At 45.5% G+C, this 17443-nt stretch overlaps 1 protein-coding gene across 6 annotated transcripts in view; it reads right to left on the reverse strand.

Moving 5' to 3' along the window:
- Positions 1-350: 350 nt before the first annotated feature.
- The window catches only part of LOC118316664 (helicase ARIP4-like), a 64707-nt gene continuing 47614 nt past the window's right edge, over positions 351-17443 (reverse strand). For all 6 annotated transcript variants that reach the window (XM_035644719.2, XM_047330916.1, XM_047330917.1 and 3 more), the window contains 20 exons: positions 16600-16733; positions 16133-16297; positions 12726-12973; positions 12076-12258; positions 11836-11969; positions 10806-11002; positions 10452-10655; positions 10204-10342; positions 9925-10102; positions 9393-9611; positions 8792-8910; positions 8511-8635; positions 7589-7688; positions 7246-7451; positions 6389-6564; positions 5698-5894; positions 5249-5445; positions 5046-5135; positions 4742-4837; positions 351-4564 (listed from right to left, as the gene is read on the reverse strand). In XM_035644719.2, the coding sequence (XP_035500612.1) occupies positions 3495-4564; positions 4742-4837; positions 5046-5135; positions 5249-5445; positions 5698-5894; positions 6389-6564; positions 7246-7451; positions 7589-7688; positions 8511-8635; positions 8792-8910; positions 9393-9611; positions 9925-10102; positions 10204-10342; positions 10452-10655; positions 10806-11002; positions 11836-11969; positions 12076-12258; positions 12726-12973; positions 16133-16297; positions 16600-16733 (4177 nt within the window). In that variant the 3' untranslated portion in view covers positions 351-3494. The remainder of the gene's footprint in view (positions 4565-4741; positions 4838-5045; positions 5136-5248; positions 5446-5697; positions 5895-6388; positions 6565-7245; positions 7452-7588; positions 7689-8510; positions 8636-8791; positions 8911-9392; positions 9612-9924; positions 10103-10203; positions 10343-10451; positions 10656-10805; positions 11003-11835; positions 11970-12075; positions 12259-12725; positions 12974-16132; positions 16298-16599; positions 16734-17443) is intronic.

A 17443-nucleotide genomic window follows, 5' to 3' on the forward strand; every position in this document is an offset into this window, starting at 1 on the left:
AGTGATTATGTAGTTTGTAATTATTAATCCAAAAGACAGAGAGAAAAGTAACTTACATGGACCAAGAACTCTGAGAGACATCAGCTGTACAGTGTAGTTACTGTAGTGTTGCAGGGCTTTTGGGGAATTTTGGGATTACACTTTGGGATCACACCTGTAATAACCGGCTGTGGCTCAGTAGGTAGAGATTGTGACCAAATTATAATTTTGTCATGTGACTGTAAAACTAAGTAATTAATTTTCTTTACATGTGCTTAGTTGCCTATACATTTATGTGTTTGTGAGGAGAGACAAGGAACGAAGGCGCTCCATCTGATACTATTATTAATATAAAGAAATGAGGAAAAGTGTTATTTGGAACATGTTTCTTTTTATTTACAAACTTCAAAAAACAAAAAAAAGGATTTAAAAGTAATCCAAGGACATACACATTATCCATTGATAATCGACACAACGGGCTTTGACGAGAGCCAATCCTCAAAGACAGCAGCTTTAATCTTCTCCTCGGCTAAAATGGAATTCAGACAGTCGGCTCAGCTTGTCCAACCGAATGGATCTGTATAAATAAATATGAAAATTCAAGTAGAAAGCTGTGAAATAAAAGTCAGCAAAACGCTGAGCTGACAACCAAACAGATCAACACTGAGGAAACTCGCTCGTGTTCCACCGTATGGGTGACACAGACGGACATTTGTGAGGATATGGTAATGAACAACAACAAATAAAGGAAAGGAAAGAGAAGCACTTGATATCAATTTTTTCTTTTCACTTAACGAGTGATACGACTGCCTTGGTTTTTGACCCATTACCTGCGAATGAGCTTCATTTACTTGCACACAAATGGCTCATATTACTCAGATACACACACTTAGATATGTATCCCGAATGCTGCTTGCTCAGGATGCTCCGATGAAGGATTCCGAACTCATCACGGTGAAAATCAATATAATCCCTAATGTCCTTTTTCTTGTCATAATCAAGAGTTGATCAGCATTATTGTAAACGGGATATGATAATTACGCCATCCTTCCCAAAGAAATGATTCCTGGATATTAATGTGCACAGTAACACACCAGTTGGTTGGTCCACAATGCAAGTTCTGCACAGGTTCACATGTGTTGGATCAGATTGGCCGATCGTCACTTCAAAATAAACACCCCAAAAAAACCCAAAGCCTTTTCCATCTGTAGTAACAACAATAGTTATATGACCAAAATCATTTTACAAATGAAGAAAAGCAACAACAACAAAAAAAAAACATTGTACAAAAATAAAAATGAATAAATATGCACCGTCATAAATAAATTAATTTGGTAAATTCAAACATCGTAAAAAGAGAAGAACAAAAAAAAAGAAAAAGAAAAACATAAGTAAACTAACAATTTCAGTATGAAGAACAAAAACATGGAAGAGAAAGGACAGTAAATGCTTAATCTTTGAGTTTTGCTTTCAGCGAAAGAGCTGCTGTTTTTTAAAAAAAAAAAGAAGCTCTTGCTCTGCAGCCATTTTCGGAGGAGAAGATTTTCTGCACAGGGACAGTGCCGGACGTAGTCCGTCGGTTAATGGAGGGGATCTTTTGGAACAGCAGAGCGATGGTGTGTGGTTCGTCCGGAGGGGACCTGGTCTCGTGATCTCTTTTTCCCAGCGTTCAGCCCGGTCTACCGCCGTGCACAGATTTGTGTGTCTTTGTCTCAGTGCAGTGCAGAGTCTCGTGTCACCTGCAGGCTCACACAGAGAGATGGACCTCTACGTCTGGACTGAGTGGATGATGTAGCGTGAGCGTGCTGCTGAGGGGCGTATTTCAAATTGTTGACAGCATTTTTTTTTTGGTCTCTTCGGACACAATCCGTTTTGTTGGAGGTCGCTGACGTGCCTTCGTGTCTCTCGTTGTCTTTTGTTGTTTTTGGCAACGCTGCACCATCTCTCAAGATATCATCTTTTTCTTTGACAATAAATTCGTTTGGTTTCACACTGACCTCTGTTGTCACAATAGGTTGAGACTGAGAAATACAATACAAACAGCCGAGCAGAGGTGTGGAATCTGTGTCAGTACGAGTCACCAGACCAAGTAACGGCAGCTTCTATTCATTGAACTTTTTTTTTTTTAAACATTCCTTTTGTAACCCTTACAGAACACAACGCACAGATACGGACAAAGGAACGTCACGAGCGGAAAAAAACATTAACTCGGGAATTTCCGGGCTCAATTCCTCTGGGGTTTGTACGAATACATATATAGGCTTGAGTGAGTGTTTTGCATCGTTTTTCTCTAGGCTACAGTAAGACTGTGGGTGAGATTCAGAGAGCCGCGGTGAGCGTCTGTCTCCCTTTACCTCTCCTCTCTCACAGTTAACATTCAGAAAGATGGAGGCAAAAAGGCATTTTCTGTTGGTTGTTTCTCCCCGCTACAAGGAGGACACCTCACACAGTTTGTTTTTCTTCTCATTTTCACCTGGCTATTTTTAGGCAATCGTTTTCTTTCAAAAGTAAAAGATTACATGAATAGAAAAAACACACACGTACACACACACACACACAAAATCAGACCTTCCCACATCTGATGCCTAAATAGGAGTCTTGTCAAAAAAGGCCTGGTTTAAAAGGCATTTGATTAGCATACATTCTTTCATTAGAGTTTTAAAGTTTCAGTAATGGACATAAACCCCATCCTCAACAAGCCTTAAAATGCTTCTTCAATAATTCGACATGACCCTCTCTTTTTTTCTTTGTTCAAGGACAAAAATGTACGTTACCACTCGTCCTGGCAGTGAATTCTTAACTTCAATCAAAATGCTTTCTCAAACTTCCGTTTGATCTTTTAACCTTGAACTTCTTAAGAAATATTCAGTAGCAATATTAGACAAGTGACAAACAATACCATTTCAGTTACTGATATTTAACAAACGTAACTACCAGCTAACTCAATTATCAAACTTTTTTTTATATATAAGCGATACCATCCTAACATTGTTTAATTAGCTGAGTGAAGCAAAAGAGTCATGACATTTAACAAAGCTGCAGAACTAGAAGCTCTAAAGTTAACAGGACACCTAGTGGCCATGTGTGCTCAATGCAGGCCCACAATCAGCAGTACTACTGTAAGTCCAGTGATTAGTATCTCAATGCCAGTATTGAACAAAAAAAAACTTGGAAGCCCAAAGTCCTGTGATTTTCATTTTCCTCGTCCTTCTGAAGCTTTTTTCTTTTCTTTTCTTCCTCGGGTTTCATCTTCTGATATTCAGCATCAAGACGTCTCCAGTCTCTGTATTCAATCTCTACTGGGACTGTTTTTCCAAGGCAGAACAGACGTCTGACAGACGTGAGCAGGGGCTCAGCTGTCATCACTTCACCGCATTTCATTTTTGTGTCCAATTCCCTCACAGCCTTGGCCACAGGCCCTTTGAAGCCTGTATCCTGCCAAATAGGATTTAATCCTATTGTGATGATTATTAAACCGAATCAAACTTTTTTCAGACGACCACATCATTCACCCGTCACTGTCCGCTCACCTCAATTATATCATCGTCGTCATCCGAGCTGTCGGCGCTGCTGACATGCCCGCCGTTCACCAGAACTGGACCCCGGTGGCCCTCGGACAGTGCTAAGGAGGAGAAGGAGGAAGGGGAGGAGGAGGAGGAGCTGGAGGCAGCGGTGGGAGGATACTGGGACAGGAAGCTGGCTCCTGCGGGGCCTGGAGTGGCAGCTGGCCCTGGCAGCCCCCCCGGGAGCATTGACCCTGTGTAGAGGCTCGCCAGAGACTGATTGTAAGAGAGGGGGAAGCCATTGGGCAGCATCCCGGCCATGCCCGCCATGCTGGGGCTCAGCATGAACGGTGGCAGGGCACCTGGACCCAAACTGGCAGCTTTGACTGATGCAGAGGAGGAGGAAGATGACACGGCAGCGGCGGTGGTCGTCATCGCTGAGATGGAGGAAGAGGAGGTGGGGGCTGCGCTGGCTCCGCCCAAGCCAAACAGATCTGTGTACATGTAACTGGGGTCCCCCAGTTGAGTGTGGGGGGGCTGGAAGTAAGGCGAACCAGCCCCGACAAAGAGCGGGTGCCCCAGCGACCCACTCAACATGGTTGGGTTGAGGCCCAGGGGAGGGAGGCCGTAGCCCCCAGTGAAGGGGAAGCCTTGCGGGGCCAGAGACGCTGAGGAGTGTTTGCCCGCAGACCGCTGCTTGCTGGGCTGCACATCCAGAGGCGAGGAGGAGGCTTTGCGTTTGGGGCCCGTTCTCAGGTCTTGGGCGGCAGTGGCGTCAATCTTGGGCTGGATTACATTAGTCACAGAGGCATCGTGGTGGCTCACATCTCCACTGGGAAAACTCTTCCTGCTGCCGCCGTTGGTTCGAGGCAGTTTGGTGGAAGGCGGGTTGTTCGCGTTGCTCTCTGCCGCCCTGCCTGGTTGAGCCCCGGAGACTGTGGCAGTGTAGCGCTGCAGCTCGTCTAGGATCTTTGGGCCGTCAGGTGAAAGAGGGCGGGGCAAAGACTTGGAGGGTACCCGCTGCTTCTTGTCAGGTGACGGACTGCCGTTGGTTGAAACGTCGACAGGTGGGGTCTGCGAGTCTGAGAAGAAGATTAGAAGGTTTGTTACATCATATAGTGTCAATAATATTTTCTTCACCTTATAAAGGCCATATTTATTTCTCATAAATTGGTATGGGACTGATGATTAAGAGCATCTATCTATCCATGGCTCTATGCTTTTAGTGGACCTCAGTTCTGGTAAATGAATCATCCTACCTTTGGGTGGTGCTGTCGTGCTCCCCTCAGCAGTCTTGGCCTTATTAGCTGCTCTGATGGCAAAGATTCGTCCATCTGATGTCCTGATGTAGGTCCCTAAAACAGACAAAGGAAATGGTCAGTCTTCTTTTCCTGATTTGGCCAATTAAATGCAGCTTAAAAGCCATTTCTCATGTTTGAGAAGCTGGAACAAGCCTATGTCTTAATAGTTCATTGATTCTTGTGGGCAACCCCCTCAAAAAAGGAAAAAACGTTTCCAGAGAATAACAAAGGGCTTTTGTAGTAGCGTGCACTGACTGGTTACCTTTGGTGCCCCTGATGATGTGGATGCTCGCTCCAGCTTCGATTCTGGCCTGGACATCTGTTGAACTGTTGGTACCTGGAATCACTATGTCTAAAGGAGACAAAAAGAGGACATTCTTTAACTAATATCAAAAAGAACAAAAGATTGAGAGGTTAAATGAGCACTCGAATACACTCAAAGTAGTGCATGTACAGTTTGCCTACCAGTAGTGGTGACAATCTTCTGTACAAACACCCCGGCTTTCTGCAGGCAGCTAACTGGGAATCCTCCAAGGCTGGATCCGGGTGAGTCGTCTGCGGCAGAGTCTTCACACGTCTGGCGGGACGTCATGGGAACGGGGGTGGACTGGACTGGCCGGACACTGGCCACGGGCTTCTCCTCTGCATGAGGGGGAGGGCGCCTGAGCAGAAAGTGTTTTTGATCAATTAGTTCATGAAAAGTGTTGGAAAATTAAAGGGATATTTTTATTTGAGCTCCTGGATTGAATAAAAGTCCTTGAAACTTAAACACAATCTTTAAACACAGCCCACATGTTTTTATCCTTCTATGTCACGTGTGGCCTTTACTAAAAAGCAATTTGAAAGGCAAAAAGAGGTTGTTTTTTTCCCCCCCATGAGCTCGTCAGTTTTTTTTAATGTTGGCAGTCACTGACCAGTTTCTCTGGCTGAAGGCCGGGATGTTGGTGAGGCTCTGGTCACTGGCCGGGTAGTAGTGAGCGTAGGACGGGCGGGTGTACGGCACAGAGGCCCTCTTCTCCTCCTCGTAGCCCTTCTTAGCAGCTGTCTTCTGAGCGCTGCTCAGCTTCAGCTCCCGGCGGTCCATCAGCAGGGACTCATGGTGGAATGGTTGCTAGAGGACAGAGACGGGAAGATAAAAAGAAGATGTGAGATCGGCTTCATCCATGTGTTTCACTCCAATGGAAGCAGGTGAGCTCAGTGACAGCTTCATGTTGACATGTGAGGTTTATCTAATTTAAAATGCCAACATCTAAGTAATTTTACGTCATCATTCAAATTTTCTACTTGAGTACTCCAGTGAATCTGCTTCAGCAAAACGCAAGAAAGAGCCGACCGGGAGATTCTGTGCTTCATAAAGCTTTTATGATTTTACAATGAGAGTGGATAAGAAACCATCCACGGATCAGGCTTAATTATGAGGTGACTCAGGCAAACCCTCCAAACTCCAGAACCTCAAGAGCTCACCGTACATTTATTCCATACAAGCGTCTTAATTGGTGTTTCGACAGAGACGTTCCCACACATCCTTACAGTACTTTTAAAAATCTCTAGGGGGCGCACTGTGTCCGGACAACGATTTGTCCTCGGTCTCCTCTGGTCATCTACCTTGGTAATTAGGTGAGGATAGTGGTGCAGCGCCTTTCGGAGAACACTCTCCATTCGGTCCTGGGGCTGCAGCAGGACCTGGGTGGGGTCCGGCTCCTCCTCCACAAAGTGAAGGAGAGACTCCACCTCCCTCCTGGTGAAGGTCAGCACGGGGTTCAGGTCATCCACCACCCGGTCTGATGGAGAAAGAAGAGGAGGGGTTGAGAGGAATCGAGATGGCAGGACAGGGCAAACTGTGAAAGACTGATTTAAAACACTCCCCTCTGAAGCATCAGCGGCCTCAGTGCGCCTGTCTCACCAGTCAACGCTTACGGCATAACACTTGAGACAGTTTACCCAACTCAAGACAAGAGCCACTTGGCAGAAGAGCTCTGGTTTCAACACAACGCTCATTATTTAGCTTTGGGATGGGATGGGGGGGTCTGTTCACACAGAAGAGGCTCGACTGGGGTCATTAAGTCCCATTACTGACTCATTAATGTTTGACAGAGTTGTCAGCTGGAGGCAGAGAAATTCAAATGTGTTGAAGATGATTTGCTATGATAAATTTAAAAGGCCGTTTTGTATTTTTTCTCCTTTTGGTTTTTCCTTTTTTTCTCCTTGTTTGGTGTCACTAATTAAACAAACTATTATTAGGGAATTAATTGCATATGGGAAATTTTCTTTGTATGCAATAATGACAGAAATGCTCTTATGGGTTACACAAATATATAATTAAGCATTATTTTTTTAAAACCAAAAAGTTTCTAGCACACAATTGTTTTTAGCTGAGTCTGGAGAGTTATTAAACTGTAGGAGTTGCCACAGTCCTAATGATCGGCAGCGCTGTTCCGTGTGCCCCCTCCCCTCCAGCTCACCTGACATGCCCTGTTTGGAGATCTGCCGGTCGTAGATCTTCTTCTCCAGCGTGAAGTCACACACGAGTCGGTAGATGTGACACGGCTTCTTTTGACCGTAGCGGTAGACGCGGCACACGGCCTGGGCATCATGGCACGGGTTCCAGGAGGCGTCGAACACCACCACGCGGTTCGCCCCGATCAGATTCACACCCAGACAACCAGCCCTGAGGACCAGAGGGGGGGGGGGGGGGGGGGGGGGGGGTGTGAACAGGTCATGTTTGTTTAAAGCAGCTAAATGTTGCATTGTTTCAAATTCATGTTTTCTGCCATTCATTTTTTTGCTACCGAGTCGATGCGTTACCTGGTCGAGAGCAGAAAGACCCACACAGAGGTGTTGGCTGGATCGTTGAATTGGTTTATCAGTCTCTCTCTCTCGGAGGCCGTCGTACTTCCATCCAGTCCTTTAAGACATCACACAACCAATGCAGAGTTAGAACAAGGTTTCCAGCAGCTTTGGAAAATTCTTATAAAAATACTTATTTTCTGCATTTTTGCCACCTCTCATTTCTATCATTTATAGTTTTTATTCTGTCCTTTATTTACCCGCTCACTATTTTGTATCTATAAATACGTGTTTTATAATAATAATAGTCTTATCTGAACCCAGTTACAAGACAAAACAAAAATAATAATGACAACATCAAATTAAATAATAATAACAAACCATTATAACCAGGAAAAAAAAAACCTTTCCTATATTTTAAGCAATGATTTAAAAACAGTACTCTTCAAATTGTCATGAGTCACTTCTAACGTCAAGATAAAGTTCATGGAATCTGCACAGAAAAATTATAATATATAATAACTGACATGACTCAGATAATGCAAACAGCTCATATTTTTTTTATCCCTGAAATACACAAACAGCAACGACTACAACAGCTGTGAATTCCTTCCTGTGCCAGCGGTGGAGAACCATAAACTTAAGGGGCGGATGTTCTCAAGAAAGACCAGCAGGTGGCAGCACTCATTGTAAGTCAATGGGACGAGAACCAGAAGGAAACCAAACCACTGCCACCACCACATTGATTAGTGTGCAACATTATTCAGTCAGATTGTACGGAAAAGTAGTTTTCCCTTCTTGGACATGGGAAGAAAAACTATATTCTGAACATTTTCCACCTATTTTGAACCATGTGTGTCTGTGCTTAAAACAACTGTTTTTAAACTGTCTACTCCTCCTGACATATTCAGCATTTTTTTCTTAATAAATGACGACTCACTGTAGTAGTTGAGGTTGCGGACCCAGTTCTGATTGGGTCTACCACTGCCGGAGGTGTTGGGTGAGGGAGGCACCGGCCTCTTGGCCAAGAAATCCTCAATCACCGTCAGCGTGGACAAACTCTGACTGCAGCAGGAAGACGGGAGTGAAATCAAAGATTAGAACACAATGATGAAAAGTAGAATTTAACCAAGTCATAAAATAAAGCTGTGACAAGCTGTTAAATGGACAAATTCAGTGGATAAATGCTTTGGTGAAACCGTCTTTTCTCTGATCTTTTACCTAAAGACGAGCAGTTTGTCTCCCTTCCTGACGCTCTCCTCTATCAGGTGGAACAGCATCACCATCTTCGCGGAGTTCTCCAGGATGCCGGGTTCGTAGTCATACATGATGTCCTTCGACTGGCCATGTGAAAAGAGAGAGAAGCGGATTAAAATTCACTCACCCATCAAACATCACTCTCGCATCCATAGTTCAGAGGTTCAGATGCTGTTTGTCATGTGTGCACTTTAAAGAAGTGAGGTTGGGTCACAAGCAATGACAGGCAACAACCAAAGCCGTGAACTTCTATTTCAACTTCCCACACAGTGTAACAATTAGTAAGTGTGTAGTCACACCTTGCTGCCAGGCAAGGATAGGCAAGTATAAAATAAAAACTTATTGGTTATTTAACAATCAGAAATCATTTCTTTGAGTTTTCTCCAAACATACAGCATGTGGCACCACTTTGGGAAAAGAGAGAAAAATCTAAAAGAAACAACCAAACTCTGTGATTCAGGCTGAAAACATTTGTCATTTGACCTCAAAGGTTTTCATTGGCGTTTTGAAATGTGCTCCAAAATCCTCGAATGTCGCACGACTCTCTTGCCGTCCTTCGACGTACCCATTCGTAGGTGATGACCTGGTTGGCTTTCTCCTGCAGCTGGCTGAGACTCAGTCCGCCGGCGGGGTTCGCACCCTCCAGGGCCTTGGACTTTTGACTGGGTGCGGTTGGACAGCGGGCGGGTCCCGTGGAGGTCAGATCATCGAGGTCCAGGTCCTGGTCACTCGCCAGGTTTTCCTTCTGTATGGCCTCGTGCAGGACATCCGGATGGTTCCAAATCTGAATAAGAACGGGAGATCGGTGACGTGAGAACACTTCCTAGATTTGAATAAATACCCGGGTAATATGCACGTACGGGGACAGAGTGAGCAAGCGAAGAGGAGTGAACGTTTCTGATTGCAGATAATTGTATTCATTGTGTAAACTTTAAAATAAAAGGTTTGGTAATTGTATCAATGACACTAATTTCATTCATCCCCAAACCTAGAACAGATCCAAATTTTGAAGCAAACTGGCAAAAATATCAAATAATGGTCTTTTTGTATGCAGGTTGTGTTCAGTGAGTTCCACACACACGTGCCCTGCTCCTCACCTTGCAGCAGACACAGAACGCCTTCAGTGGGTTGAGGCTGAGCCAGCCAGTGTTTCCTGCCTCTCTGAAGCGGTTCATGAACTCGGTGTAGAGCGCCCTCTGCAGGGGAGACAGACGCACCAGGATTACGTGCTCCTCCTTCGGGGGCAGCTGGTCCTTCAGGACGTCATGGCCTCGTCTGGAATGAAGAGAAAGTCACAGTAGATGTCTATGAGCCTGCAAACGGAGGTTTGAGTTTTGTCTTTCCGGAACACGAGCGCTGGTTCGCGGGAGCCTCACCTCTGTACGAAGCCCTCGAGCAGGCTGTGCAGGACGTGGCTCCTGTACCTCATCAGCTGCATGTCCTGAGGCGTGCTGTCCACACACTGCCCGTTCAGAATGGGACGCTCAAACATGTTACTGAACTCCTGGCGTGTACCTGAAATACGTACAGGGTGTGAAGAGTTTGAGGCGTTTGATCGTGAAAAAGAGCAACATTTAAAATTCTAATCTCAGCGCATGACATAACAGGCAGGTCTTGCCCTCACCAAGGAAGTCGGGTCTGACAAAATCGACCATGCACCAGTACTCGATCAGGTTGTTCTGGAGCGGGTAGCCGGTCAGGACCACGCGGCGGCGAGTTCGGATGCTCTTCAGAGCCTGGGAGGTGCTGGCGTGGCAGTTCTTGATGCGATGGCCTTCGTCACAGATCACCACATCCGGACCAGGCCGGGCTAAGGCTCTCTCGATACCTGGAGGAAGACGACGGCTGATGATAGGATCTCCACGCTGAAGCTCTCACAACTCATATTAAATATGTGCAGTTTTCGATATAGTTCTCTTTCTGTTCCTCCCCTCCCATCCTCTGTCAGCCCTCTTCTCTTAAGTCTAATCTGTCACACCTTTGAGCAGTTCCTGCTGCCTGTCCTCTTCGTCCAGGTCAACGATGACAGGTCCTGTTGTTTTCTTGCTCTTCTTCTTCCTCCCGGCCACGACGCTCTTCTTCAGCGACAGGAGGCGGTACATCTCGTAGCCCATCAGCAGCACTCCGCCGTCCTTTGCCCACTCCTCCACCACCTTGGCCCTGGTAGCTGTATTTCTGGACAACATGAGAGAGGGTTCGTTTTTTCTCTCCATCGCTCAAAACTGACATGTGTCGCTCGACTTTATTTTGAATCTCTGGAATCACTTGCACAGCAAGAACAGCACCACCTCTCTCTATAAAGAAAGTATTATTTATGCCAATGAAATAAACCAGCCAGACGGCACACAATGTAAAATGTAATGTTGGAGCTGTTAGTTCTGTTTGTAGCACCTTTAAGAAGAACTATAAGCTGTACGAAATATCTGGTTTCAACATGAAAAAAGGCAGATTTACTGATTTGGAAACAATCATTTTAATTGTAATTAATTTCCGATTACTTGCGAAATGGAGAACCAACCAGTTCAGACTAGTGTCTGAACAGTAGGAATAAATGCTTGGTAATTTTGACAATTTTTTTCCACAGTCACGCCGGTAAAATATGAAGAATTGAATGAGACACAGAATGAGGTCACTGTGTCACTTCAAGACAAGGCTGTATCACTGAATCGCATCTTGCTGCATTCCTTCAATCCTTACACACACAGACACGAGAATCAGCTAATCTTTCCAGCTGTCGAGAAAGAGGATAAAGGGGAGATGGGAGAGAGGAGCAGCCAGATGGGGATTAAGTGGAGAGGAAGGTCAGAAGGTCAGCAGCAGCAACGTGCGGAGAGGAAAAGTGTCCTCACTTGCATGATAGCACGAAATGCACTGCAGTCAAAGGGTAGTCTTATATTAAGTTCCTCTATCTATTCATAAACCTGACGCAGTAATACCACGCTTCTCTGTATGCGGCCGTGTTAGAATTTCCAAAAAATGGTTCATAGGACTCTGGCTCTGGTACTCACTTGTGCTCGTCGTTGAGGATGTGAACATTAAAGGCACGAGGCGTCACCAGCGCGGGGTCTGTATCCGGGGGCAACGCCTCCGGGGGCGGGACCCATGTGTTGAACTCTGACAGCCAGTTCTGCAACGTGTTCACCTGACAGAGAGAGGAGAGAGAGGGACGGAGCTCAGGCAAGTGCTTCTTAAGCCTAAAGAAATCGTTTCAGTCGCTCATATTGCAACATTAAACCACGGGCGCTTACAGGTACGATGGCGAGCACGGTGTGAGCCTGGGTGTGTCGGAACAGGACGTCGATGAAGGAGATGACTTGCAGCGTTTTGCCCAGGCCCATGCTGTGAGCCAGGATGCAGCCGAATCCACTGCCGCTGCCGAAGCGCTCCACCGACTCCACCAGGTTGTCGTACAGGAAACGGACTCCACCGATCTGGGGGGGAGAGAAGAGTTGGACAATGAAGTGATGGAATGAAAAGGAAGTCAAGGGTAAAGGAGGGAGAGGAGGAGGAGGAGGAGGAAGTTGGCAACCATGGAGAGAAGGAAAGAGAGAAAGGTGTGGTAGAAACAAAGGGACGTTTCAATGTAGGAGGAAGAGTGACAGGAAGGTGGGGCAGATGAAGAGGGTGTTGGTTGGAAAGAGACAGAAAAAGAAGAGAAGGTGGGTGGGGACATCTCGCTAAAACCAAAGGAAGGGATCACACTCAGCAGGTTGTCCCTGGCGGAAGAAAAAGATCCAAGAAATCTGGATTTTTTTGCTCAAACCCTTTTCATTTTCACACAGCACGACTCTGTGGCACAGTGCAAAGAAGCTTTGGACACAGCACACATTTTTGGCTTGCTATGGGTAAAACTCAGATATTAGTGATATTAATGTAAGTGTAGCAGGCATAATAGTACCTGGTGAGGTTTGACCGCCCGTGCCAGCTGAGGTGAAAGGAAAATGTCCGGCTCCGCAGCCGGGTGGCTCAAGTTGACCAACACCCTGCCCCGCTCGTCGGGTCGGTTGAGGGCGTCGTTGGCGTGGATGCCGCTCGGCTCGCTCTCGCTCTCTTCCTCGTTGGCGGACTCGCTGCCGATGTGGACGGCGTCGTCGGCGTCGGCGTCGTCGGCGTCGTCGTCCTCGCCCGAGCTCAGGTCGATCACGTCTGCACACGAGGCGGGAGGGGAGGGACGATGCAGATCCGCGGTCAGGGTTAAATATCAATATCAAGTTTTCAAAAACGACACTGCAGCTTTGTACATCGGTGTATGTCATTTTCACCTCAGTCTGAGATGAAAATTTGTTTTTGAACATAATGGAACTGAAAACCTACAAAAGGTGAAAACAACGGCAGGTACATCAAGGTGTAGGCTCTATAAGCAGCACATCATTCTGTCCATCTCCAATTTTGCTTTTGTACTCATTGACCAGTGAACTCATTGTTGATTGGCAGGTTTTTCTTGAATAAAGGTCTATAGTCTTATTCTGTAAGGTGCAGTTTTTTAATTTATTACTTTTTCAGGGTGTTGTTCGTCTACATGCATTTTGAATGATGACGGTCTGAGGACAAAAACAGGACTCATTGGTTTGCTTTTCAAATCGAGTTCATTCTACACACCGACGGTCTTTTAATAACGTTTTGGAATTCACAAAATGTCGCGTGACAAAAAAACCAATTCCCACTGCAGCTTTTCCCATAGTTTGACTGGCCTCGATACGTAACGGAGGTCACAGAGTGTTGCGTGTGAAGCGGACAGACCGCAGCCATATCTGATAAAAAGGACTTGAACGTCAGTGGTATCAAGTGGTGCAAGTTACACAAGCTGGCAAACTGCGAGGGCACGGCGGGAAGTGTGTGTCAGTATGTTAGTGTGTGTGTGTGTGTGTGTGTGTGTGTGTGTGTGTGTGAGTGAAAGAGAGAGAGAGAGAGAGAGAGAGAAAGGGAGCTTATATAACTGAATGCCTGGTTATACAAGTAGGATTAGAGTGGAGGGGGAGACTGGTTACGCAACCCCAACTAGAAATGTCACTGTGCCACTGTGGTGTGTGTGTGGTCATTATGTGTGTGTGTGTTCTGGCTCATAACCAGGATTAGCCAGCTTTATTGTCGACAGACGCGCTCTGATCAGACGCTCTCTCTCCTTTCATCTCGCTCCCTCTCTCCGCTTTTTTCTCTCTCGCCCTTTTGCTTTTGTCTTTTCTGCCTACCAAATCGACATGTTATCTGTCGTTGTTCATCGATTCATCCCTCTCTCTCTCTCATTTGTGTGTGCTTTAGTGTTGCAGGTGTGTGTGTGTGTGTGTGTGTGTGTGTGTGTGAGAGCGTGCGTGTGTGTGTCTGCAGTTTGCTTCTCTTTCAATGCTGAAATACGTGTTTTTTTTATTTTTTTATGAAATAAGTGTTTTTATTCCAAACTGAGTGTGTTTAAGAGTGTGCTTATCCTTCACTGTTTGATTGCCCTTTTTGTGTGTGTGTGTGTGTGTGTGTGTGTGTGTAGGGGGAGGTGTCCACGTCTGTTCACTCAGGCAATAAGGGAACGGTACATGATGTACCCAGTGAAGGTTTTGAATATTCTGATGCACATGGCAGTTGATCTGCAAAAACTCCACACACACACACACACACACACACACACACACACACACACACACACACACACACACACACACACACACACACACACACACACACACACACACACACACACACACACACACACACACACACACACACACACACACACACACACACACACACACACACACTTTTTATGCCACCAAGCTGTCTTTGTTGACATTATCACTCATTTTCATTGAAACAAAACATCCTCGCATCTGTTCTGAGAGGACGGAAGGAACACGGTCACACATAACTGTTGCGCTTTGATGATTCTGTCTTGAAATTCAGTCTGTTTCAAGCTTTGGTCTTTTAATGTGCCCACTTTTCAGGCGGCTGGGCTTAGAGAGCAGTTTGAGTGTGTAATTTGTGTTCAGTTTAATAAATGCGTGGCTGTCACGAGGTTTTTCAGGCTGCTCCGCTAGATCTCAAAGTTTCCACTCGACACTGGCAGACGACTGGAACTGCTCAGGTGATATTTCACTCTGATTCCCTCAGCGAACGCCAGATGTGCCACTAGGCAAAGTATTGGACTTTTAATTCCACCCGTGGTTTGGCTTTCTGGCCTGTGGGTGATGGGCTGGTCCAAGGTGAGAATGCCTGCAGCTATAATGAATGTCAACTATGAAGAAAATATCTGTGTCCTAAAAATCTTTCCACAACAAAAGACCTTTTAAAAAGTTACCATTAATAAAAAGGGGAAAGACACACAAGATATATTCTGGGGTCAGTTTAACTTAACACTGTAAAACAAAATGAGGAGGTGGGACTAGAGACTATGAAAAAAATATTGTTTCATAATCTTACAATTGTACATTGTGCAACCCCTTTTTGATAACATCAGTGCTGAGATTCTTGGCAATGTGGGTGCAGCCTCACATTGCATCTAATTCCAGTCTGAATGTACTGTAAAAAAGCCATATGGCTCTAGTAACACAACTGCACCAGTTGTGCTGCCTTCGTGAGAGCAGAAGCGTTTGATTGAAAGCCCTAGAGCGGTTACCGTTCTGCCTTGTAAGCTTCAAACCCCGTCTGGCTCTTTGGAAGTCTAAATGTTTTCACTGTTGCGCGGCTGAAAGATAGGTAACCTCTGCTTTCATTTCTAAAACTAAAGTTTAAAATTATACTAAATGATTGATGCCATCTGACCAAAACTCTTCACAACTCACACTGTGCTGATTAGGCCTCGGAAGAATGAAAATCTAGCTTAGACTACATAACATACATCTGGACGATGGGTATTAAATATACATCACAGCTCCATGAGCCTGTCTCCTTCATGACCCCCCAGTGCCAGCTGACTTACCAGCCCACTTGCACATTTAAAAAAAGGTGAAAGGGCAAATCGGGCACAGAGATTTGCAGTGTGAAGAGCACAACTCAGGCTCCACAACTTGTCATTATATACATAAAATATAGTGTTTTATAATCATTTTGAATAATTCTACACATTTGAGCCAGGGCCTCGCCGGTCTGAACAGTGTTGAACAAGCACACACCACACACCCTTTTCCAAAGGGTAGGATTGCGACTTCTTCCGCATGTCAACCCTTTTCATCTTTGAAACCTTGGTATTAACACCGAAAAGGCAATGCGCTTGCTGACAGACACGTTAAACAATTTCAGGAAGAATTTGCAAACAAGCAAAGCTCCTTTTGCACTGGTTGCCTTGTTGTATCTGTGCGTGTGTGTGTGTGTGTGTCCCACCTGTTTTGCGCCTGTGCTCCGTGGTCGAGGACTCGCGCGCCTTAGTCCTGCCGCCGTCCTCGCTGATGCCGGTGCTGGGGGAGTCCAAGCAGAGTGTGGCCGACTTCACTTCTTGCAGTGACGCCGCTGAGGCCGATGAAGAGGACACGTGCTTGGCCACATCGCCTGGAGAGAGGGAGGATAAGAGATGCAACAGATGAAGAGAGAGAGCGAGAAGAGAGAGAACTAACAGTCAGCCGGTCGGTTCTTATGTTCCATGCAGACATTTGACAATGAAACATCATGTGTCAAAGTGTTAATAAAAGAAAATAACCTAGTTGGATGATTTGGAAGCTGGATAAAACGTACTCTTAAGATGCTCGCAATCGGTTTGATAGGGTAATTTTTCCGGGGGGGTTCTGACATACAGTTTAGAGCTGATCGAACAGACAGTATTCATGGGGGTATTTTTGTGTATGCGCTCTCACCAGTTGTGTATTCAGGCAGCAGCGGTACGGGGAAATCCTGTTTTCTCTGCTGGTCCAGGCGTCGCCTCCTCTCCAGCTCCTCCTGCTGGACGGCTTTGGTCACTGCCTCCAACTGATGCTCCCTCAGCAGCTTCCTACGCGGAACAGCACAAAATATGTCCGGTTTTATGAAACAACCATCAAAGGACTTGTGTCGGAAGCTTTAGAGATACATGGTTTCCATTGAAAACACATGGATGTGATGATGAGCCAGTTATGACCATTCATATCAAACTGTGCTTCATTTACAGCTGCGTAAATCGATAAAGGCGATCAAAGATTACATGTCTCTGTGTTTTTAAAAGGTGTGATTCATAAGGTATGAACCTGCAGAGAATAATCACCTCTCCCTGTGGCTCTCGGGAGCTTACTAATAAAAAGATAGCTAATAAAAAGAAATGAGAAAAAGAAGCTATGATGAACCCATTAAACGCATTGTTCGCTACCTTCCCTGCAACAAAGTTAGCCACATGCTGATGAGCAAATCCTTTGGGGACGCTTAAGAGAAGTTTAAAACTACAGTTTGTAATATTGAGAAGAACTTATTCACAGAAATTGAATATATTCTCCATAATTGTGTGTTAATTAATAATATGTATAATCACCTGCAACAAAGAACCAATGTTTTTTCGTCAACTTTGAGTTAAATATACACCTCATTGCAAGTCGCCATGTTTGCTACGTCGTGTTGAATACGTCGCATTCGCGTTGGATTTTCAGCTTTAAGTAGTGGAGGCAGAACTAGAAAAAGAAAGAGTGACTGTTGAACTTGCTTTTTGCTTGTGGACGGAGACAATGCTCCACT

The sequence above is a fragment of the Scophthalmus maximus genome, chromosome 3 (genome assembly GCF_022379125.1).
Source record: "Scophthalmus maximus strain ysfricsl-2021 chromosome 3, ASM2237912v1, whole genome shotgun sequence".
Classification (NCBI taxonomy): Eukaryota; Metazoa; Chordata; class Actinopteri; order Pleuronectiformes; family Scophthalmidae; genus Scophthalmus; species Scophthalmus maximus.